The 24,691-nt window shown below is 42.5% G+C and overlaps 1 protein-coding gene across 4 annotated transcripts in view; it reads left to right on the top strand.

Moving 5' to 3' along the window:
- Positions 1-24,691, top strand: part of ESAM (endothelial cell adhesion molecule) — a 93,638-nt gene that overhangs the window by 20,596 nt on the left and 48,351 nt on the right. Inside the window, exon 1 of one of the 4 annotated variants that reach the window (XM_033918560.1) lies at positions 12,209-12,358. The exons of 2 other annotated variants lie outside the window; for them this stretch is intronic. In XM_033918560.1, coding sequence (XP_033774451.1) covers positions 12,295-12,358 — 64 coding nt within the window. In that variant the 5' untranslated portion in view covers positions 12,209-12,294. Of the gene's footprint in view, positions 1-12,208; positions 12,359-23,374; positions 23,438-24,691 lie in introns of those variants that run through there. One more of the 4 variants, XM_033918562.1, reaches the window with a different exon arrangement.

Raw genomic sequence — 24,691 nt, 5'->3', positions numbered from 1 at the left:
TGCTACTTAGATTTGAAAGTGTTTGAGGCTCATGCAGATGAGGACGGATCTCGCAGGAATGGGGCAGGGACAGGAAAAGAACTTGCCAGGAAAATGAATTCCCGCGGGGATGGGGAAAAATTTGTCTCTGTGTCATTCTCTAGTCAGTAGCGTAGTAAGGGGGAACAGGGGGCGGACCACCCCAGGTGCTGTCTTTGCAGGGAGCGCTGATGCCTCTCCTCGCCACCCCCTTGGTACCTCCTTAAACATTCGCCGGCGCGAGCAGCTTCTTTCTCTTGCTGCTCGCGCCAGCCTTGGCTCCCATCTGATGTCACTTCCTGGATGTGACATCAAAAGGGAGCTGAGGCCTGCACAAGCAGCAGGGGGAAGATGCTGCTCACATTGGCACACATTTCAACGCTACATGGGGGGTACTCAAGTTGAGGTAGCTGCTCAGACAGGCCACTCCTCCTTTCCATACAGCAAGCTGTACACTGTCTTGGGTGAATCTCTTCATACAGGCGGTTAATAAATCTCAATAAATAAATAAGTAAACATTTTGAGATGAAAGTGACTCTAGCACATTCAGCCAACCTATTACAGTCTATTTTTTGCACACCAAGCATTATGGAGGCCAGAAAAAATATATGGAGAGCAGGATTACTTGATTCAAATGAGTGCTGGCAGGATGGTGTACATCCTGGAACTTTAATTCATATGATTTATGGATGTCCTCGGTAACATTTTTCTTTTTGGTCTTCAATTTGGAAAGAAATCCAAAAGATCTTTAAAACGGACTAACAATTATCTTTGGAATTGATCTTTTTTTTTCCAATCCCTTCTCTGAGGAACAGAAGAAACTCTTTGATTTATTAATTGCTGTGGCCATACAAAATGATGTGAACTAATTTAGAAAACAGATTCTTTATTAGCCAGTCAATTTTGGTGCACCACTATTTGAGCTGACTTTTTCCCAAATAATCGAGGTGATGTACAAGTCACAAATGATTCCTCACTTGACACAGTGGGTTCTTCCAAATTAAAGGTACTCAAGCACCTATAAGGCTGGCGCCTATAGGTGGCTGCTTTGCTGGGCACAGTTTTTAAACCCATGGATTTTACACTTAATTCTATAGGTGTGTATATATATATATATAGTTGAAAGAATCTTAAAGTGAATTCTGTACTGCATTTATATATGTATCTACTATATATAGATATAGTAGATATACACACATATAAATGTGTGTATCTACTATATCTATATCTATATCATGTGTGTGTATATATGTGTGTATATATATATATATATATGTGTGTGTGTGTGTGTGTGTATATATATATATATATATATATATATATATATATGTGTGTGCGTGTGTATCTACTATCTATATCGATCTATATCTAGATATAGATATATAGTAGATACATATATAAATTTAGCATTCTCATATAGGGATCCTTTTACTAAGGCGCAATAACCGATTTTAGCATGTGCTAAATGCTAAGGCGCCCATAGAATATAATGAGTGCCTTAGCATTTAGCGTGGGTTAATTGGCTAGAGCGTGCTAAATCGATTAGCACGCCTTAGTTAAAGGACTCCTTGATGATTTAATTCTAAATCAGAATCCAGGATTACACCTAAGATTCTAGATGCATTATCTATTCTCAAAACTTCACGAGATATTTTTACTTCATTCATTATTAAATGTGTAACATTAGAATCCAATTTTCTGCCTGATACCAAGGTGTGAGTTAATGAACATTAAACATTTATAACATTCATTGAAAATGTTTTTATTAACAAGAACATGTGAAATGAACTGAAAAAGTATAAAAATAAAAAAAAATGACGGAAAAATTTTCCATGCGCATCTCTAATACTGGTGTGCTATGTTGCCACCTACTGGTATTATTGAAGAACTGAACTTTATGTATTTTCAGAACAAGACTCATCCATATGCCCACCTGGTAACTTTTTTTAAAAAAATATCAGAGTGGAGAAAAAAGTACCACAGTCTGCCATCTACATGACACAAAGTCATGAGCAAACAGCCCAACCATCACAGGCAAATGAAAAATACTCCACTCAACAAAATATAATTTTTATAAGAGAAACTAATTTCAAGGTGCAAAAAAAATCAATGAAAAAGGCTTGCATGGATGATGAGCTTGCATACACACACAATGTCACTTAGCTGAATTTCACAGGCTCGTGTCCCCAATGGCTGATGGAAAGCTCTTAAGCATCACAAAAACTGTAGACATTGCCTGACAGGGATTCCCTGTTTTGCAAACTGCTGCTTCAGGAGAGAATCACCTGTTTAAAGATCATTTATTTATTTATTATTTTATTTATTGCGATTTCTATCCCGTTCTCCCAGAAGCTCAGAACGGGTTACAAGTAGACATTCACAATCGTTTGAACACAGACTAGTCATGACAACAAATAGTTACAGTAGACAATAACAGAGCTTATTCTAGAGACCAGACTGGTCATAGCGAAGAGTACTAAGAAAAGTATATCGAGGAGGCAGTTTTTAATGGCCCGATAGGCAGAAGAGGAAGGTCTTTACTGCTCTGTGGAAGGTCATTAGTGAGTCATGACTACAAATAAGTTACAGTAGACAATAACAGAGCTTATTCTAGAGACCAGACTGGTCATATCGAAGAGTACTAGGAGAAGTATATTGAGGAGGCAGTTTTTAATGGCCCGATTGGCAGAAGAGGAAGGTTTTTACTGCTCTGTGGAAGGTCATTAGTGAGTCATGACTACAAATAAGTTACAGTAGACAATAACGGAGCTTAGTCTAGAGACCAGACTGGTCATAGCGAAGAGTACTAAGAAAAGTATATCGAGGAGGCAGTTTTTAATGGCCCGATTGGCAGAAGAGGAAGGTCTTTACTGTTCTGTGGAAGGTCATTAGTGAGTCATGACTACAAATAAGTTACAGTAGACAATAACAGAGCTTATTCTAGAGACCAGACTTGTCATATCGAAGAGTACTAGGAGAAGTATATTGAAGAGGCAGTTTTTAATGGTCTGACTGGCAGAAGAGGAAGGTCTTTACTGCTCTGTGGAAGGTCATTAGTGAGTCATGACTACAAATAGGTTACAGTAGACAATAACAGAGCTTATTCTAGAGACCAGACTGGTCATAGCGAAGAGTACTTCAAAAGGTGGCAAGGATACCGAGCTGCGGTTGGGCCTGTTGTAAGCTTTCGTACTTAAATTTATTCAAGAAACAATTGGGAATTTGGACCTTCAGTAGACCCTATGGTAATTGGCACTATAGGAATATCCAAAAGTCTTTAACAATCAATTCATCAACCAAAGTTCAAGGCACAGATAGAAGGACTCTGCACTCAAATGGGACCACCAAATTCACATCTTTATCATGCAAACTAGTACACTCCATAAGTTATTAATGAAGGTGCTCAGTGCCAGCTCATTTACTGTGGATATGAGCGTATGGATTTATGAGTGCATGATAAAGATGTGAATTTGGTGGTCCCATTAGAGTGTTGAGTTTTGATGCCATATAGGATCTAGTTTCAAATCATTATATTGCCGTTGTTCATTGGAGTGACAGATAGAAAGACTTGACATGGCCACATTTTGACAAGCAATGCCTGCATCAGGAGTCTACATCATTCTATAAATATGTCACTATCAAATTTAGATGATGAAACCATGAAGGCAGTAACCCTCCGCCCCCCCCCCCCCATATCACCAAACCCTAGCGTGGTTTTAGCGCCAGTGGTGGTGGTAACAGCTCTGACGCTCATAGAAATTCTATGAAGATCAGAGTTGCTACTGCCATGGCTGGCCTAAACTGCAATATGGTGTTTTACAGGCGTAGGCAATTCCGGTCCTCGAGAGCTGGAGCCAGATCAGGTTTTCAGGATCTCCACCATGAATATGGATTTGCATGCACTGCCTCCTTGAGATGCAAATCTATATCATGCATATTTATTGTGGATATCCTGAAAACCTGACCTGGCTCCAGCTCTCAAGGACTGGAATTGCCTTGCCCTGGTTTTGTATAAGGGGAAGTAAAACTGGATAATTGCTTAATTGCCATGGTGAATCAAAATCCTGAATCTCTGCTGCAATGTGCAAACACAATGTGACTCCTGATGCAGGCATTGTTTGCCGAAACGTTGCTGTGAACATTAGTTGCTGAATTAAATATTAAAGACTTTTGGGTATTCCTAAGTGGACTCCTTTGTTGTACTTCACTTTCTTTATGCACCATCAGTGTTTCCATGAGAATTTCTGCCTCCTTGTGTTTGTAATTCACATTCTCTCTCATCCCTCATCTTGGCCACATTCTACTTGTTTTGTCGGGATGTATTAACCTGATGGCTGTGTGACTGCCCCAGCAGGGACAGAATCGTAATCACTACATATTTGTATGACAAACCTCTTACTATGAAGGCATTTATTATACATTGGGGATGTCCGATAACCTTAAATAGATACACAGTGGAGATCCAAGGAGAACAGGACACTGGGGACTTAAAGTCAAACTTTCATTAAGACTCAACACAGCTGTGTTTCAGCCTCTTTTTTAATGAACTTCTGTCAGTATTGTGAGGGTTTATTCTTCCCTTGTGTCCTTCTGATAACCTTAAATAAGCACAGACGTCAATTTATTGTACTCAAAATGTTCACCTGTGTTTATACATGGGCCTTTCTTTTTGGGTTAAAGCCTTAAGTTTGGATCTAACTTAGCTATGTACATAACTCAAAGTAAAGCATCACACAGCTCATGTTTATTTGTGCATATGAAACTATAACATGGAACGGGTAGTACTGGATGGGTTTGAGTAACTAGCAGGGGGTAAGTATGAGGGGGACTGGAGAGTAAAGGGGAGCATTGGTACTTAATATATTGACTTTCTGGGAACAGAGATGGATGTTAGCCATCTCCTTTCTTTCTTTTCCCTTCCATCTCTCACCTTCCTCCGCTTCTCTTCTCTCTCCCTTCCCCCTCCCTGCCTTCTTCCTTATTCTTTTGTTCCTTTGGCCAGCATATGTAGTATTGCTGCTGTGAATCTGGTAGGAGCTGGGAACTGACTGGCTCTTCATTCTTTATCAAGCCACTGGCCTGGGTGTCCTTTTCTGCCGGTGGGGGAAGGGCTGAGTCATGCTGCCCTGCATGTGCAAAAACGAGAAGTGGATGGACAGATAGATGCATATAGCATGACAATGTGCCCCCAAAAATGGGGTTATTATATTACCCAGTATACTATGTCATTGAGGCACTGGATTGAGCTGCCCCTGAATAATAAAGGCCAGATTTCTCTCCCGTCTCCCAACTGGGCTGGAAGGTTATTAGTCTCTCTGTGAAACAGAAAATAAAAGCTGAAGCATAAAAGCCAGATCGTACAATGTAACTCATTCCCTTTTCAGGGAGCTCTTCTGGTTGCTAGTGAGATGCAGTTTCCATGGTCACCAAACATCACAAGATGTGGAACCAGCTTCAATGATTTTAAAATATGCATGCATCGAATGGTAAACTAGATCCAATATTTCAGGCATAAGGCCAAATCAAATCACTGAAAGGATTTAGCTTGCTCAAAGCAATTTTTTTTTTAAAGAAAAGATATTAACCTTTTCCTATCGTAATAAATTTTACATTACGCTGGTTCCAATCGTAATTATTTTAGCAAAGTTTTGTATTATTCACTGTTATCATTTACGGCTATTATAAACACAATGGTCCAATAGATGGGACAAATGATAGGTAGAAGGTGTACTGTATGTCCCATGCCATGGGACATATGATGGCAATGACATTTTTTTGGAATGTCCCGTCATCCGGGACACACAATAGGAAAAGGTTAAACCATGTCAATGTTTTCCAACAAAAAAATGAACGATGGTGGCTTAAGGTGTTTGCTTGTTCTGCTTGGATCTGTTCCTGGAAGTGGCTTTATGGACTGGGCTTTTGGAAAACAATTTGCAGAGATTTTACCCACAACTAATCGTCTGTCTGAGACATACCTTTATTTGATAAAGTGGAAAGGAGGCGCATGTTTCACCTTTAAGAATCCAGAATCATGTTCAAATTCGCCTGTTTTTGCTACAAAACAATATTTGGTTTATCCCCAAGCTACATCACCCCCCCACTTCACCCTTAACCACAACTATAAGAACTCCCATAAAATTCAACTCTTCGCCTTCCCCTCCTTAAAACTATGCCACTCAAAAAAATTCCTCGACAAAACCTACGCCTTCCAAGCCGCCAAACTAAACCCTTGGCTAGCCCAAATGGTCCTCAAGGCCTACAACTACCTCGACTTTAGAAAACTACTCAAAACTCGCCTATTTCGAGACCAAGACCCTTAATGCCCTTTTCTATCCTCCTCCTCCTCCCCCCCTTCTGACCTACTCCCCTCCCCCGTCTCCCTCCTCTCCCCCCTACTTCTCTCCTTGCTGTTTGCAACTCTACGATCAATTTGATATGTAACCACTTGTAATCTCTGTCTAACTAATGTAAACCGCCTAGAACTCTTCGGGGTATGGCGGTATACAAAAATAAAGTTGTTATTATTATTATTATTAAGCCCCTGTGGGGTGTTTTTTACTGACTGCAGCAAAACGTGACATGTTTGTGGAGGTAGGGAATGGGCATGAAAGCACTAATCGACGCATAGCCATGCATTAATGCTGAAATTAGCATGTGAATCAAATCATTAATCATTTGTTTGCTAATGTCTCCTTGTCACAGGGTAGGATGTAAATGGACAAAAAAACAACCCTAATAAACAATAGAAGCCTCAAAACAAGAACATAAGACTAGCCTTACTGGCTCAGACCAATAGCCCATCAAGCCCAGTAACCTGTTCTCACAGTGGTCAATCCAGGTCACTAGTACCTGGCCAAAACCCAAGAAGTAGCAACATTCCATGCTACCAATCCAGGGCAAGCAGTGGCTTCCCCTGTGTCTTTGTCAATAACAGACTATGGACTTTTCCTCCAGGAACTTGTCCAAACCTTTCTTAAAATCAGCTACGCTATCCGCTCTTACCACAACCTCTGGCAATGCGTTCCAAAGCTTAACTATTCTCTGAGTGAAATTATTTTTCCTCCTATTGGTTTTAAAAGTATTTCTCTGTAACTTTGAGTGTCCCCTAGTCTGTAATTTTTGACGGAGTGAAAAATTGATCCATTTGTACCCGTTCTACTCCACTCAGGATTTTGTAGATTTTGATTATATCTCCCCTCAGCCGTCTCTTTTCCAAGCTGAAGAGCACTAACCGTTTTAGACTTTCCTCATACGAGAGGAGTTCCTTTACCATCTTGGTCGCTCTTCTTTGAACCTTTTCTAGCGCTGTTCTACCTTTCTTGAGATAAGGAGACCAGAATTAGATGCAATGCTCCAGCTCTGAATGGGCTGCTTCAAGGCCCTCCCTGCCGGGGGCCCTCCCTCTGCCGTGTCACTGACATCATCAGTAACGCGGCAGAGGGAAGGCCCCAGCAGGGAAGGCCCCAAAGCAGCCCGTTCAGAACAATTATCGATCAAAAAATAGCCCAACACATTTCAAGGTAGATAATGAACGTATCTCTAGTGTTACAAAAATGCAGTTCCAAATAATAAATAAGCCCTATAATGTAACTGCATACATTAAAAAATGAGGGTAAAAAAACAACACTTATCTTCCAGGCTCTGCTATTCACATGGCCATGAAACTAGCATGTGGCCATTAATTCAGAAAATGGGAAAATTAGCCATGGGAAAAGTGGCCTTAGTGTACAGGAAAGACCCATGGCCAGGATGAGAGGTGCCCGGGGTGGAAACACCCCTCCCCTACCATCTCCTCTGCCCCCCCCCAACTTCACATGCTCCTTCCCCACCCTCTCCGGCCATGCGTGCACTGCTTCACTCTACCGTACCTCTGCAACATTCCTGGCGCGAGAAGCAACCCCCAAGCTGCAGTCGTTCAAGCGTCGGCTCTTCCAATGACATCGCTTCCTAGGCACGGGTCCAGGAAGTGACATCAGAGGAATAGCATAAGAATTGCTGCTGCTGCTGGGTCAGACCAGTGGTTCATCGTGCCCAGCAGTCTGCTCACGCGGTGGCTCTTAGGTCAAAGACCAGTGCCCTAACTGAGACTACCCTTACCTACGTACGTCCGGTTCAGCAGGAACTTGTCTAACATTGTCTTGAATCCCTGGAGAGTGTTTCCCCCTATAACAGCCTCCGGAAGAGCGTTCCAGTTTTCCACCACTCTCTGGGTGAAGAAGAACTTCCTTTAGCGAGTGCCCTCTCGTCCTCTTTACCTTTCTCTACTAAGTCAATTCTCTTCATTATCTTGAATGTTTCGATCATGACCCCTCTCAGTCTCCTCTTTTCAAGGGAGAAGAGGCCCAGTTTCTCTAATCTCTCGCTATACGGCAACTCCTCCAGCCCATTAACCATTTTAGTCGTTCTTCTCTGGACCCTTTTGAGTAGTACTATGTCCTTTTTCATGTACGTGCACTAAATTAGATAGTGCGCCTAAGTAAAAGACCCCCCCTTATTTTTTGTTGGGATTGATGCTGGATGATGTGATTAAGGGGAGGGTTTTGTAATTGTCTGTTATCGATGGATGTCTAATTTTAAATTGTGTGTACTTTTGTGACTCACTTTGATAAAGGTGGGTTATAAATAAATAAATTACACTTCTCCTTCCGCATTCGTGGGGGATAAGGGCAAAGCCGGCCTGCAAAGACCTAAAACTCGAATAACTTTTTCTATTTTATTTGAAGTATTTTGGTTAAATCTCTCACGAATACCGTGAAATCGCAAATAAAACTTATTGTTTATATTCATGATTGTTTAAAAAAACAAACCAAGTTATGTATTACAGTTCTTGCATTGTACTGTACACTTTAGCAGTACAATTCAAGTGTCTTCATCCTTGTTGTCCTGTATATGTTCTGCATACAATGCAGGAGTAGGTGACGAAGAGGATAAATGAGCACCAGGTGCTTCCTCAGACAGTAGAAGTGGGACTTCGGTGTCTTCATCCTGTACATGTTCAATTTGCGGTACAGGAGTAGGAGGAAGAGGAGGAAACAAAGGTGGTGCCTCCTCATAGGTGGCTGATGCGGAAGAGGTGGATTGAGAGGAAGGGACTCTCGGTATCTTCTGGAAATATATTGAAATTTCAGTCTGGCTCTTCTGCTTCTTCATTTCTTCATACAGTATATATATATTTGTTTATGTACGCATTGCCGCTTCTGCCAACTCCTTCACCTTCAAGGCACATACCATGGATGGCTCGATGTCGTCATAAAAAAAAGTCCATGACAGCATCGAACCTGTGTAGACCCTCTGCAATATTGTCCAATGTACACTTGTCTTCTAGCACTTCTTCTTCTCCATCCTCTTCTTCATCTGGTATTGCCTCTCCTAAGGGAACAGCCAGGTCAATTAGGTCATCTTCTATTAGTTTGTTGGATCTGGTGTCTAAGTCTTGAATATCCTCCAGATGCATATCTTCAAAGCCTTTCCCATCCACCTTCTTGGGCCAAGTCCCCGATACCTTGCATAATTTCTTGGACTGGCTCTGTGGTAAGACAGTGACCTCCTTTTATACACATTCAGGCCAAAGATTCTTCCAGCAAAGGTTCACTGTCTCTAGCTTGAAAGCTTTCAGTACTCTTTCAATAACATTGATGGCATCGGCGATAGTGAAGTCCTTCCACATTTTCATGATGATCTCCACATTGGTGTGTTCTTTCATCACATGGACAATCCTCTCCATTGAATACCGTGTGTAATGTGCCTTGAATGTCCTTATTACCCCCTGGTCGAGAGGCTAGATGAGAGATGTTGTGTTGGGGGGCATGTAGAAGACCTCAACACCCTCAGAGTGGAACTCATGTGGTTCTGGGTGTTCAGGGCCATTGTCCAATACCAACAGAACCTTGAATTCCATTCTTTTTCTGACAAGGTATTTTCTTACTTCAGGCACAAAACACTGATGAAACTTCTCAAGGAACAGTGCTCTCGTTGTCCAAGCCTTCTTGTTGTGCATCCAGTAAACAGGCAGCTGGAACTTATCTTTTCCCTTCAAGACTCAGGGGGTTTCACGGCTTTATAAATTAGTGATGGCTTTCTCATAGGGCCTACTGCATTTTCACAAAGCAGCACAAGTTAATCTATCCCTTGTAGCTGTGAAGCCTAGTGCTTGATTATCCTCTTTGCGAATGAAAGTCCCCCATGGCATTCTCTTCCAAAATAGAGCAAGTTCATCGGCACTGAATGCCTGCTCTGGTTCATATCCCTTTTCTTTAATAATTTCCTTAAAGATGGCAGAGAACTCTCTAGCTGCCTCTTGATTGGTAGATGCTGCTTCTGTAACCTTCACATTATGTAGGCCATACCTGTGCTGGAATTTATCAAACCACCCTGTACTGGCCAGAAAGTCTGGATTGCGACAATCCATCTTCCCTTATCTTCAAGTTATCATACAAAGACTTTGCCTTTCCTCTTAACACAGAGTCTACAGGAATTCTCTTCTTCCGCCAATGCCACTCTGCCCATGCAGCTCCTTTACACAAGTCGCTTCATTGGCACCTATCCGTTTCCACATATAGTTCAAACTTCTCTTACTAACCTACAAGTGTATTCATTCCGCAGCTCCTCAGTCTCTCTCCCTATACATCTCCCCAGGAACTCTGCTCATTGGGTATATCTCTCTTATCGGTACCCTTCTCCTCTATGGCCATCTCCAGACTTTGTCCCGTCTACTTTGCTGCACGCCTGGAACAAACGATTTGACTCGGTGCGTCCAGGGTAGGATTAATTTGTTGAGGGCCCCTAGGCACACAAGTACACTGGGCCCCCTGCCCCACAATGCTACCAGGCGGAAACAGGAAGCTGCATCAGAGGGAAGCTTTGGGCAAGCAGCACCGCTTGCACAATTACAGTTCCTGTTGCCTTTCTTACCCGCATTGCTTGCTTGTCTTACTTTCTGTCGATGGGGGGAGGGAGGGGGCTGCGTTGCCAATTGGGGTGGGGCCTGCATTGCTGATCGATGTTGGAGGGGTCCATTGCTGTTTGGAAAAAACAATGTTGATGCCCTCCTTCATCGGGCCCCCCTGACCATTTCGGGCCCTAGGCACGTGCCTACTTTGGCCTATTGGTTAATCCTGCCCTGGGTGCGTCAAGCTCCATCGCTGGCAGTATCCATGCTAAATGCCCACTTCTTTCAATTCCTAATTCCAACCCACCTGCTAAGCACCCATATCTGTCCTACTATTCCCCATCTGAGTTCTGTATATAGAGCGATGCATCTTTTTGGTCCAGTTTATCTGTCATAACTAGATTGAACTAGATACAGGAATTTTATTTGAAGGCAAAAAAAAATGTCATTGTCCAAGAAATGGCTTTTGTAGATAAAACACCAGGACCCGACACCGTCCGTGTTTCGAAGACAACTTCTTCTTCAGGGGTCCAGTATGAATATTTTGCCAGATATGAGAAGAGCCATATAAGAATTGGAACGATAACTTGAGTAAGCGTTTTCCAGTGTAAAACTGTCAGCACTGGAAAGCATTTACTCTATCAAGCAGGGACTGTCTCTTCCATATTTTTGTGAACAGCCTCGTAGCGCTATAATTTATATGCTGCATATCCTGCAGTTCGATGTGGAGTACAATAAGACATCCAAATGAGAAATAACAAATTACAACCTTCATATACAACACCTATATCAATAAGACAGCAAGACAACATGATACAATAAACAAATTACAATACAACCAAAACAAAACCAGCAGAAATACTTAATTGCTGTTACTTGACTGAGACTGCCATTGTCTGCAATGATAGGACACCACCCCAGAGGCAGGGTTTGGGCCTTTTTCCAATGTGAATTAGTAGGGAGGGTTTAAATACTATAATTTAAGTTAATTTGATGGAGAGTCAAGTGATATTGTATAAGTTTAAATGTTATTTTATGATACACTTGTAAGATGTAAAATGAATAAATAATTTTTTTTTTTTTTAAAGTTCCACCCCAAGAGGGAGAGAACTGCCGTGGGGGATGTCCCTGCGTCTGTCATCCTCTCACACCGCCCTCAGGAAACCAGCGCAGTTTTCTCTCTCTCCTTCCCCAGCAAGCGCGTATCCCTCACCAGACGGCGCGTATCGGCAGCAGGAGGAGGAGTCGAGCCTGCGTGGGCGCGGCCTGCAGGTGCGCTGAAGGGCGGAGCTCGGGGAAGCGGCCGCACAGATAGAGCCTCCGGCTGCAGTCAGGCGCGATCAGCGGCTCTCGTCTTCGGCTGCTGTTTCCTGCTTCTGACGGTCATGGATGCGCGCAGTAGACGGTCTGGGCTGCGCTTCTCACTCGCCTCGGCGCTGCTCTTGCTGGGTATGTAAGCCAAAGAGGACAAGGGAAGCCTGTCGCCCATCTGTGCTTGTCCTACTTGCACATTTTTTTAAAGTTGTTGCAAAAGTTTTCTATTCTGGCCGGGGTTTGCTAACCTGTAAGGTGCAGCAGGACTGGGCGCTTGCTTTTTTTTTTTCTCTCTCTCCCAAAAATAAAACCCCCACGGATTTCAATCTGACTTCAGCAAAGCTCCTTTTGGGTTTCTTTCTGGTAGGTGTTGTTTTTTTTTGTTTGTTTTTTTTTGTTGTTACCTGAATGTGCCTTTGAAGCCTTCGGTAGAGCCCGGAGCACTTCCTGATGTTGTTGCAGCCGACCTTTCACACTCCTGAAGCCACAGCTTTTGATAGGACCTGTATGAAATCTGTGAGATAGAGATTTAGAATATTTCCAAGGTAGAAATGCAGAAACCTAAGAATTTTATAGTTGTTCACTTCTTCCATTCTGTAAGCTTGTATTCGATGACTTTGTATGGTGACCACTTCGTTGATTATCCAGTACCTCTTGTTGTAAACTGCGTTCGAACTATTATGGCTTGTATTTGATGACTTTATAGTATGACCAGTTCGCTGATTGTCCAGCAGTTCTTGTTGTAAACTACCTTGAACTATCATGGCTTTGGTGGTATATAAGAATAAAATTATTATTATTATTATTATTAAAAGGGAAAGAAGGGAGCACGGTATGAGAGATCCAAGAATAATTATTAAGTTTAAGTTTTAAGTTTATTAGGATTTTATATACCGCCTATCGAGGTTATCTAAGCGGTTTTTACAATCAGGTACTCAAGCATTTTCCCTCTCTGTCCCGGTGGGCTCACAATCTATCTAAAGTACCTGGGGCTATGGAGGATTAAGTGACTTGCCCAGGGTCACAAGGAGCAGCGCGGGGTTTGAACCCACAACCCCAGGGTGCTGAAGCTGTAGATCCAACCACTGCGCCACACACTCCTTAAAAGTGAGGGAAGTGGGAATTAGCTTTTAAGTGGAGACAGGAGGGGCTGTGTCTGAATTCAAGAATGCACGGGACACGCACAAGGAAGGTAGCATGTGGCATAGACGGCAGAATGGATGTGCCGTATAGGTTTTGACTGCAAGTTGTGTTTTTCTTTTATCTTTGAGGAAGGGGACAGCTCAGTCTTTCCGCTGGCTTTTTTCTCTCTGCCTTACTGGCTGCTCCACCCAGCTGTGCAAATTCCACTCCTATGGTTTCCACAGAACTTCTGCCCAGCAAAGGCGGTGGGGGTTCCGCATCTCTCGAGTGGGTTTTTGGGGGGGTTTATGGTTTATTTAAAAATTGTGCTGGGAACAGGGTGGTGATAACTTAATTTTAAGAAGTTATGCAATAAAACTGTGTTTGCTGTGTCCTTGGGGCTGACATCTGGTGGCTACAGACCGGCAGGGAAGGGGGGAGTCCCTCACCCCACAGCATCCACCATCGTTGCGGGCAGTTAGCAAAATGTTGCATGGGAGCCTCTCGTCTGAATTTACGCCACTCTTTCTTTTGCTTCCCCTGCTTCCATCATCTGCACAGCATTTCTCTGACCTGCATGGTTTTCTCTTTAGGTTCTGGACTGATGGCAGTAGCAGGACAGCACGGACGAACCGTGTCTCATCACTGCTGTAGCCAAGGGGTGGAAATTAACTGCTCTGGAGGTTCAATGTGATATTGACTATGGGCTCCTTTTACTAACCTGCGCTAGCGGTTTTAGCCCGCGCTAGACGCTAACGCTTCCATTGAGCTGGCGTTAGTTTCTCCACGGAGCGCGCTAAAAACTCTACCACAGCCCTATATGTTTGTATATTAGTATTTATATACCGGTTTTTGTTACAACATCAGTGTGGTGTACATCAGTTAAAATGGAAAAGAACACCAATAATTTATAGTACAGGTGTCCGCCGAAGTAACCCTTTCAACTCTGTAACTCTTCTGGAAATGTCCAGATAACCTCTTATGTAATCCGCCTTGAACCGCAAGGTAATGGCGGCATAAAAGTCACAAATGTAATGTAAAGAAAAGAAATAATTAAAAAAATTATTCATTAAGGGGTCCTTTTATTAAGGCGTGCTAACTGATTTAGCGCATGCCTAATACTAAGAATATGGAATATAAAAATGTATATTCCGCATATCCTAGGTGGAGTACAATAAGAAATCCAGATGAGAAATAACAAATTACAACCTTCACATACACCACCTATATCAAAGTACTATATGGACTTACCCCCAAGTACATAACGGACCTCTTCTCATTTTCTAATAACAAACGCAAGAGATACACACACTCAAAATTCATTTCCCCTCCAGTTAGAGGTTGCAAACTGAAAAAACACCACGAACACCTTCTCTCTCACCAAGCAGCCCTATGGGGTAAAGACCTAGATTAATTGCTTTCGCCCACTACCTACGGGGAATTTAGGAAATGCCTAAAAACATACCTGTTCCTGAAATACCTAAACAATTGACCCTGCTCTCCCCTCTCTCTCTCCCCAATAACGGTCCCCCCTACCCCCTAACTTTACCCCCCCCCCTCCTTAGCCCACCTGAATTTCACGGTACTGTAATACATATAAACTGTTATCTTCATCTTATCATAATTTTTCGTTGTTATTTGTTCCAAACAGGTCCTGTCGGACATTACCTACCAAAATGTACATCTTATACTCTTGCTAAGCAAATTGTATTTCTATATTTTTGCTTTCTTAAAGTCTCTGCTCTCTGTATTTCCTCTGAATATCTACTTATTGTATTTCGCTGAATGTCTAGCTATCTTGATTGTAAACCACCTAGAAGTCGCAAGATTGTGGCGGTATAGAAGAATAAAGTTATTATTATTATATCAATAAGACAGCAAGACAACATGATACAATAAACAAATAATATAATGGATGCCTTAACATTTAAAGTGGCCTAATCTTTAGCATGCCTTAATAAAAGGACCCCCTAGTTGCTGTATGATCCAGTGCCCAGCTAAATAGCCTTGTTGGTCAAATTTGAAAATGTAGAGACAGGAACTCATTCAGGAAAATGTTAAAAAAACGCAACTATTTGTAGATGCATTTCTATGAATAATTGATCTTATGTAAGAATTGAATCTGTTTCTGTTCCTACTTTGTTTTGATTTGTTTAAATATTTTATGTATGTAATTTTTTGTAAACCGTCTTGGAAAGAACGGGATAGAAATTAAAAAAATAAAAACAAAATAAAATATGATAAAAACAAAACTAGGAAGGAAATGCCAATCCAAATACAGTAATACCTTGGAATCCGAACTTAATCCGTTCCAGAACCCCGTTCGAGTTCCAAAGTGTTCGAGTTCCAAGACAGTTTTTCCCATTAAAAATAATAGAAACTGGATGAATCCGTTCCTGGGTCCACAGACTCAGATTTTAACAGTAAATGCACTGGATTTTAAGGTAAAATATTCCAAAGCAGAGTTCAGATTCCAAGTTGTTCGAGTACTGGGGCGTTCGGATTCCAAGGTATCATTGTAAATGGTTTGGAGGTGCTTGCCTAGGGCCAGTTTACCCCAGGTGGACCAAAGGGGTTGAGCCAGTTCAGGTTTTGCCCCGTCACATGTATAGAGTTGTAATTCTGATGTTGTCAGTATAAAGTAACAACTCCGTACATACAATGGGGCAAAACCTATTAGGTTGCCAGCTCACCCGATGTTGACCAAGCCAGCGCTAGGCTCCCTCAACACTCAAGATTTCACAGTTAGTACTTGAAAAAGCTGGATATGGCTGACAAGATGCTGTTGAGATACCTTTGAGTTATGGCCTGTGCAGTTGTGATTAATCCTTAATATTGCAGGAATTTTGCGCCCTTGAACTTCCTTCAGAAGGAAGTGAGGGATGCTGGGGCTTTATTGTTTTGCTATAGAATGGTTTTCCTTACTTGAAGTCGCAGTAGAACAACGGAATCTCATTGTTTAGGGGAGAATTGTTGGTATCGTGAACATTTTGATACATTGTAACATATGGACTGATGTTAATTAATCAGTGGGCAAAACTCGATGTGCATTAACCACCGTCTCTCCAAAAGCGAAATCTGACAAAACTGGGTGGGAAGCTTGTTATTTAAAGTGTCTGGAGAAGGGTGGGTGGTGAGGTGCGTCATTGTGTCGCATCCGCGCATGCCTGGAGGCCGACCCGGCCCCCATGCTTGGGGAAGAAGCGAGGAGGTTCATGCGAGGGCAGGGCTGGTTCAGAACAGGGTGTGACTGGGGGGGGGGGAGCAGAATGGGGGCAGGGCCACGTGTCCTTTCTTTTTAATGAGGAAATCTGGTAACCCTAGGTGGAAGCTTTAGAATAACTAATGGGCAGACTGGATGGATCGTGCTATGGCACCAGACGGCCAGGAAAACCCAGACATGCCCTCCTTTTTAGAGGACTGTCCGGAGGGATTTCCAAAACCCAACAGTTTGTCCAGATTTTGGAAGTTCCCAACCTCGGGGCCGTGTCTGGAGGGTTGTCTGCGCATGGGCAGATGTTAACGTGATGACATCGTACACATGCGCGTGGCATTGTTGCCTCGATGTCTGTGCCTGTGCAGGCATCCTCCAGACGCAGCCACAAGCTTAGGGAAGGAGACATGAGATTTGTTTGGGGGCAGAACAGGCTAAATAAGCAATGTTAAATTTATTCTTCCCCCTCCCGCACCGCCCTGCTGCATGAATTTTTTATTTATTTTTTTACTCTGTATGTTTCCTGTCCCACCTTCTTCTCTCATCTTAATACTTTGTGTCTACCCTTTGGCCAGCATCACTGCAGTCTCTTTAATACCTGCTTCTGCCTTTGCTTCACTCTGTTGTTTAAATGTTGTTGACTTTCTTGGCAAATCCCAGGAAACCACAAGGCCCCCCTTGTGTCCGAACTTCTTGTCAAAGCTGGTAGATGCGGCGCATAGACAAAATGAAATATAGAAAGTTAGAAACTGAGAAAATAAAGACGGATAACGTTTCCAGTTTTATTAAAATTGGATATAATCGCCAAGATTTCTAGCCGAAATACAAAAATAAAATGATACAGGGATAAAAATTTATAAGCATAACATCAGACTTACTAGACATACCGAAACATCAGGGTAGACAAGGAGGAACTGCAATTGTTGAGAAAAGAACGATATGGAAAGAACAATTAGGCGGGGTCTGCCCATCGACGTCATCTAGTCTCCCTATCATTCTCTTAGAGATCCTAAGTACTGTCTCAAGCTTTCTTGAATTCAGATACAGTCTTTGTCTCCACCTGGAGGCCATTCCGTGAATTTACCACCCTTTCTGTGACAAGTATTTCCTCAGGTTACTTCTGAGTCTATCCCCGTTCACCTTCGCCTTATTTCAGAGCTTCCCTCCCATTGAAAGAGACTCATCTCCTGTACATTTATGCCATATATGGGGCATAACTTATCATTGAGCGAACCTGGCAAAATGTCCAGGGGCAGGGTTACCAGATTTTCCGTTTGGAAAATCCAGACTTCCCCCCCCCCCCCCTAATCCCACTGTAGCCTTGCCTCAGCTCCGCCTCCCGCTGCTGCTTTCATCGGGCATGAGCCTCACATGCATGGATGCGATGACGTCCGGACGTCTGGTAACCCTATCCAGGGGCACACAATAATGGAGCCACTTAAAACTTCGTTCTCCCCCTCCCCCACTATGCCTGGGCCCAGCATCTGTCCATCCTCTCCATGCCCAGGTCTTCCAAACATTGTGGCAAGTCATAGCAGAGGCAGCACTGAAAAACTGCTCTCTGACTGGCAGGGCCTTTCCTTTGCCACGTGCAGCCCACAGGAAGTTGCATCCTGTTTATATCTTTTTGACGGTATAGTCACCCGAATTGAACACTAATACAAAAGCATCGTCACCTCCTCTATCCTAGTGGCCGTTCCTCTCCCTATGCCTCGAGACCCCTTAAAGAAACGTGCTCTTTTGCCATCAGACAAATGGACAAGAGCATTAAACTGGAAGATGGTATAGTAAGTATTTTTGTGCAATGCACTGTCAGAGAAAACTATTTAAAGACCTTCTTCACCGATACGTTTTGGGTTGTTCAGTGTTATAAGTTCTATGTAGAATTCTCGCTCCCCTTTGAGTTAAGGCAGCTCATCTCCTTTTTATCTTTTAGAAAACATCTTAAAACTTTGTTTTTCCAACAAGTTTTTACATTTATTTGATTATTTTAGAAGATAAAGTTGTTTTCTATTGGGTTTTTTTTTTGTTTTCTTTATTTTAATTGTGTTTACTGTTTTTACTGTCTGCTTTTTTGTTTTAAGTATGTATGTAGAAGTATGGGGGTAGAAGAGTGTTAACTTGTATAAGAGCAATAATTACAACCAAGAAAGAAGGGCATGGGGGCCACAGATCGGCAGTTAAACAGTAGTACACTAACTTTGAGGCACCCCTGGTCAAATTTGTATGATTCAATGCATTCCTAAGAGAACTGCAGCTGCTCGGGTGGTGGTGGTGTGGAACAGCCTCTCTGGAGAGGTGGTAGAGACAAGAACTACATCTTGAATTTTAAGCAGTTAAGCAAATTTTAATAAAAACCTGAATTCAAAGAAACATGAGACAAGCAGAGAGGATCCCTAAGGATAGTAGACGATATGGAAGGGCAGTCTGGATAAGCCATATCTGCCATTAGTTTCTTTATCAACGTGAACACATTGTGGTCCTTATTGGTGTCTTATTCATACCAGTCCCTTGTTTACTCCTTAAACTTTAACATTTTACATTTTTTTCCCACTTCCGCACCACCCTCCTCGCATCACTTCCTTTTTGAATAGAATTCTTATGGAAACATTGAGGATATTAAGCATGTTGAGTTTCACAGCCTTCCTGAGGAAATGGTCTTCTGGCTCGTTCATTATGAATGCTTCAGTCTTAAGGAAGTTCCAAAGCTTAGCTTATTCTTAGTGCTGTATATTGGGAGGGATTATACAGGTACAGTTGTAATCGTGCCCCAAGAGCTTGTAGACTCTGCCTCGGCTCCATGCAGGCAGCTTCTTTCTCATGCTATTTCACATGCCAACCTCGGATTCTCTGAACACATCCGCACATATTTCCTGTAGAGCAGGGTGGGCAACCTCCATCCTCCAGGGCAGCACTGTATGGAGATCTCATGCAAATTCATTGAAACCTGGTTGGGTTCAATGAATTTGCATGAGATCTCCATACAGTGGAGGCAGTGCATGCAAACAGATCTCAATCGTATTCTTTGGGGAATTCCTGAAAACCCAACTGGTTGCCCATGATCTTGTTGACTATGTTCTTGATATCTTTGTGGGATGCTCAAGCTAGCGCTTAAAACACAACAGGTTTACTCTCTCTGGAATGTATGTGGCGGAGGTGCTAGGTGTTGGTTATCAATTTGTAGCATGTCGTCATGGCTACTAGCGCAAATCAAATTGCACAAGGGAGGCTATAGCTCAGTGTCTTGCAAAAAGTGTGCCGTGGCACAGTGGTGTACCACAAAGAGGTTCCAGAATTTATTTTTAAAAATTCCCTTCAGAAGATTTCATAAAATAAATATATACTAGAATAATGATGTGTGTATCGTGTACACAAGAATCTGTCACCGCCGGCGCCTCTCCGCACAGGTCTCAGCTCCCTTCTGTTGTTACAAGACCAAGAAGTGACATCAGAAAGTAGCCGAGGGCGGGTGTGAACAGCAGATGGAAGATGCTGTTGGTGCTGGCGAACACTTACAGAAGTATAATTTCAGTTATAATGTGCCACGAAAAACATTTGCTCAATTTAGTGTGTCGGATCTAAAAAAAAGTTTACGAGACACTGCAATAGCTCATGGCCCGGGTTTGGTACTGAATAGAGAATGGCCCAATCCCTGCCTCATCCCCACAGGCTCCGTTTCCATCCCCGCGGTTTCTGTCCTCATTTTCACAAGCCTCGAACACTTATGATTTTATAGTTTTATTAAAGTATAAAAAGGGACAATATTCTGCACAACTGTTTATAAATCACAAACAGAGTCTTCCGTTTCAATCTGGTTTTGGAACAACCTTCCCAAAGATTCGGTTGCCTATGTTTTTACATCATCTGGGAAGGTAATTGGATTGTCTTTCCGACATGAGTGTAGAAGAGAACCTAAACTGTGTAGTGGATGAACAGGAAAATAAGTGTCTATTAACTGTAAGAAATGTTCCTTTATGTCGGCAACGATGGATGAATCTGTTACAATAACAGTAAGATGCTTGAGCAACTGGGCACATGATGGAAGGACGTTGCAGATGGCAGACGAGAAACAAATGATGTCATTTCACAGTAGTTCATTGAAATCCAAAAGCAGCTTCTGCAGTTTTGTTTTCTATCATTGAATTCAGTTGCCAATTGTCTAAGATGTGTTTCTATATATTGATACTAGTCTCAAGCATTTGAAAATTGACACGGGTTCTAAGAATGTCCTCGCCTCCGCAGGCTCTGGCCCCACCCCTGTCCTGTGTCATTCACTACTACTGAATCTGACCACCTGACTATTTGGTATTAATCTGTGATGAGGTAGCTGTACCCCATGGCCACGCCCCCATCCCCGCCCAGTTCTGCCTCATTCTGTCTGTCACGCCCCATTCTGCCCCAGCCCCGCCCCCAGATGGCATCCGCGCAAGTGTGGACGTGACATAATGATGGCTCACACACGTGCATGCACGTGACGTCACCATGTTGCCATCCGCGGATGCCCCTTCCCGACGTGATTTTCAAGTTTCAAGTTTATTAGTGTTTTTGATTAATCACTTAATCACAATTCAAAGCGATGAACAGAAATAATAAACATTAAAATTACAATATTAAGGGGTAATACAATATTTAACATAGACTTAAAATCAAACAGGACTATTAACAAACTTCACAGACAAGAAAAAGGGGAAAAAAGGGAATTGAACTACAAAATATTATAAATAGAATAGTTAGGGAAAAAAACACAAGGTAGGGGATGTAAAATTTCATAATCAAAATCAACACAATTAATAAATCCAAGAAGGAAAACTATCACTCAAAAGCATCTTTAAAAAGAAAGGTTTTTAAATTAGTCTTAAATTTATCGAGGTTGTGTTCTCTCAAATAGATAGGAAGAGAGTTCCAGACTTGAGGAGCCGTAACGGAAAAAATAAATTGTCGTCTAGTATTGATGATCTTGAGAGAAGGAATTGTCAATAGATGTTGTTCGTTTGACCGTAATATTCTATTTGAGGAGTAAGGAATTAATAATTTGAAAATAAATGCAGGAGTTTTAAAGAGTAAGGATTTGAAAGTAAGTAAGCATAACTTATAAGTTATTCTATGAGATACCGGAAGCCAAGAAGTGGTGTTACATGATCGAATTTCTTTGTTTTTGTAATAAGCTTAATGGAAGTATTTTGTATAATTTGTAATCGTCTAATTTCACTTTGACGGGAAGCTTTTCAAAACCCAGACTAGACTGACTCTTGGACATGTCTCTGGAGGTCTGGTAGCCCTACCTGTGGATTTCAACTGCGGTATGCCACACTCGCAACTACTAGCCAGCTTCCATCTTCTCTGCAACAGTAATACTAAGCCACTTTAGATGGCCTGAAGCTCCGAGACAATCTCGTGGTGAAAATGAGTATCGCTTAGAATCTAGGACTCTGCAGAGCAGGGTCAACTCGCCTCTTTGATTCTAAGGTAGAGATGCGGAGGTGTGCCATAGTACTGTCCATGACAGAAGCTCCCCCAGCCATGAAACTAGCTTTTATTGGTACAAGGGGACCAGCAAAAGGAAGCCTAGATGCTATTGACTTGTGTTAGAATATTTTCCACAGGGCCGCTGATGTTGTCCGCTTCTGCTTGTGTTGGCTGTGCAATGCCAGATTGATTTGTGCTTCCCAGGACTAAGGATAAGGGTTAGTTGCCTGGCCAGCCATGTAAGCCATGCTATTCTCACCCAGCAATTAACCGAGCCTCCAAAGAAAATATAGCTACTACGGGGCACACAATGACCCATTTCCTTTTCATTAGGATGTTCACGCAGTTGGTGTGGCGGAGAGGCTGTGGCCTTTATCAGCAAGGAGCAGCTTCCCCTGCCCAGCTTGATTTTCAGATTTACTGGACAGCTGGATTTCCTGAGATCTCCCAGCTTAAAATCAGAATTGAGAAGATTAATCAACTTCCCTTGTCTCACTTTAAGACCTTGTGCAGCTGCGCTGGGAGAATGTTTGTTTCAGGCAAAGCAACATTTTTAAGAAACTCTCTAAGGGGCCAATGTAGAAAATTGCCAGGGGCTGGCAGAGCGTAGTTACCTGCATATCAAAGGCTGCTGCATGCATGGCACTAAGGTTTCCATATGTGGCAGACATCAGCACACATCACATTTTGAATGTGTTCTCGGGATAGACAGAGAAAAATGCTTGAGTACCTGAATAAATTCATGTAAACTGTTTTTTGAGCTCCCCTGGGAGAACAGTATAGAAAATTGAATGTGAAAAGTTTCAGCCTCTGATAACCAGAGCTGTATTGTGACATCATGCCTCACTCCACCAATGCCTAAGAGCCAATTTCATCAGTGATGTCATAATGACTTGATTGACTGTCCTATGCTTGGATTGCTTTTGTTACATTATGATTTCTAGAGTAGCGCAGTAGTTAAAGCTACAGCCTCGGTACCCTGAAGTTGTAGGTTCAAACCCACGCAGGTCACTTAATCCCCCCCAGGTACGTTAAATAGATTGTATCCCGCCGGGATAGACAGGGAAAAATGCTTGAGTACCTGAATAAATTCATGTAAACCATTCTGAGCTCCTTGGGGAGAACAGTATAGAAAACTGAATGAATAAATAGTGTGAAAAGTTTCAGCCTCTGATAACCAGAGCTGTTATTGTGACATCATAATGCCTCATTCCACCAATGCCTAAGAGACAACCTCATCAGTGATGTCACAATGGCTTGATTGTCTTATACTTAGCTCACTTCTACTACATTTTGATTTCTAGAGTGGCGTATTGGTTAAAGCTACAGCCTCAGCACCCTGAAGTTATGGTTTCAAATCCACGCTGCTCCTTGTGACCCTGGGAAAGTCACTTAATCCACCATTACTCCAGGTACATTAGATAGATTTTGAGCCCACTGGGACAGACAAGGAAAAATGTTCAAGTACCTGGATAAATTCATGTAAACCATTCTGAGCTCTTTGGGGAGAACAGTAGAGAAAACTGAATAAATAAATAAAGGCCTGTCAGCTACCTTGTGTGTTGATGTCTACCACAGGGGTTCAATGACAGAAACCTAGCGCCAGGTCTGAGCTGGCATAGAGCCATTGTGAACAGCATCTGCCCCATCTCACCCTCCCATAATACGAGTCAATAAAATTGGAATGGAGCTTCTATCTCTCCGGAGATGGCCTGTTTCTCAAAATCACTTTTTAGGGGGGAATATTGAATTGGTCTTTGAGTAGAGACTAAAGAAGGGTGGATCACAGCATAGACATGTAAAATGTTTAGTTCATTAGACTCTGTTACTTAGAATCAGCTAACTGGGATGTTCTGGAGGGCAGGAAAGGCCTTTCTTTTCATATCCAACTAAATATTATCAGAGGAATTTGGGTTAACGGATTACATAGCAATGTATAAACTACTGAAGTCTGGCCAGATACCAGCATTTGTAAGCCTTAAAGAATGTGAAATCTGTACCAATCATGGTATGTTCTGAGATCCCTCAAAATAGGTGTTTATGATATTGAGGAAAATTCTATAAATTGCGCCTTTACTTAGGCGCTGGTAGAAGCCCTACTGGCACCTAAGTTAAATTAGGAAATGCTGTTTGAAATGGCAATTAACGGCAAATTTAAAGAGCTTGCTGGCACCTCAACAAAAACCGCCAGAATCGCACCTCCAGAGGCACCTACTCTGACGCCTTAACGCCACTACAGGCGTGGCTAACTCCGGAAGTGGTGGCAGGTTCCGTAAAGCGTTACCTGGGTGCGATTCCCGGCAAAGATAGGTGCCAGAAATGTAGGCACTGACACATGATCGATAGCGTGATCAGCCATCGCTTTTTAGGCGGCCGCCAATATCGGCGCCGTTTAGAAAATCCGGGCCTTTGTGAAGGCTTGTTTTTAACAATTGGGCTCGTTTCAGGTTTTTCTGTAAGGCGTTTGATTTTGATTTCTGATTCTGTCTGTGATAGGTGGCGTTTGATGTCGGCACATCCAGTCTCGATGCTGCAGCTCCATGTAGCTAACTGCGGAAGCAGTGACACAAATTTTATTAATTAGTTGGCTTTTGTTCACTCCTCTGTCACTATGGAGTGGAGGCGTGGCCTAGTGGTTTTGATCTCTTCCCTCCGTCAAATCGTTC

The sequence above is a fragment of the Geotrypetes seraphini genome, chromosome 13 (assembly GCF_902459505.1).
Source record: "Geotrypetes seraphini chromosome 13, aGeoSer1.1, whole genome shotgun sequence".
Classification (NCBI taxonomy): Eukaryota; Metazoa; Chordata; class Amphibia; order Gymnophiona; family Dermophiidae; genus Geotrypetes; species Geotrypetes seraphini.
The sequence above is the reverse complement of the archived record's forward strand: the minus strand, read 5'-3'. Positions and strand labels throughout refer to the sequence as shown.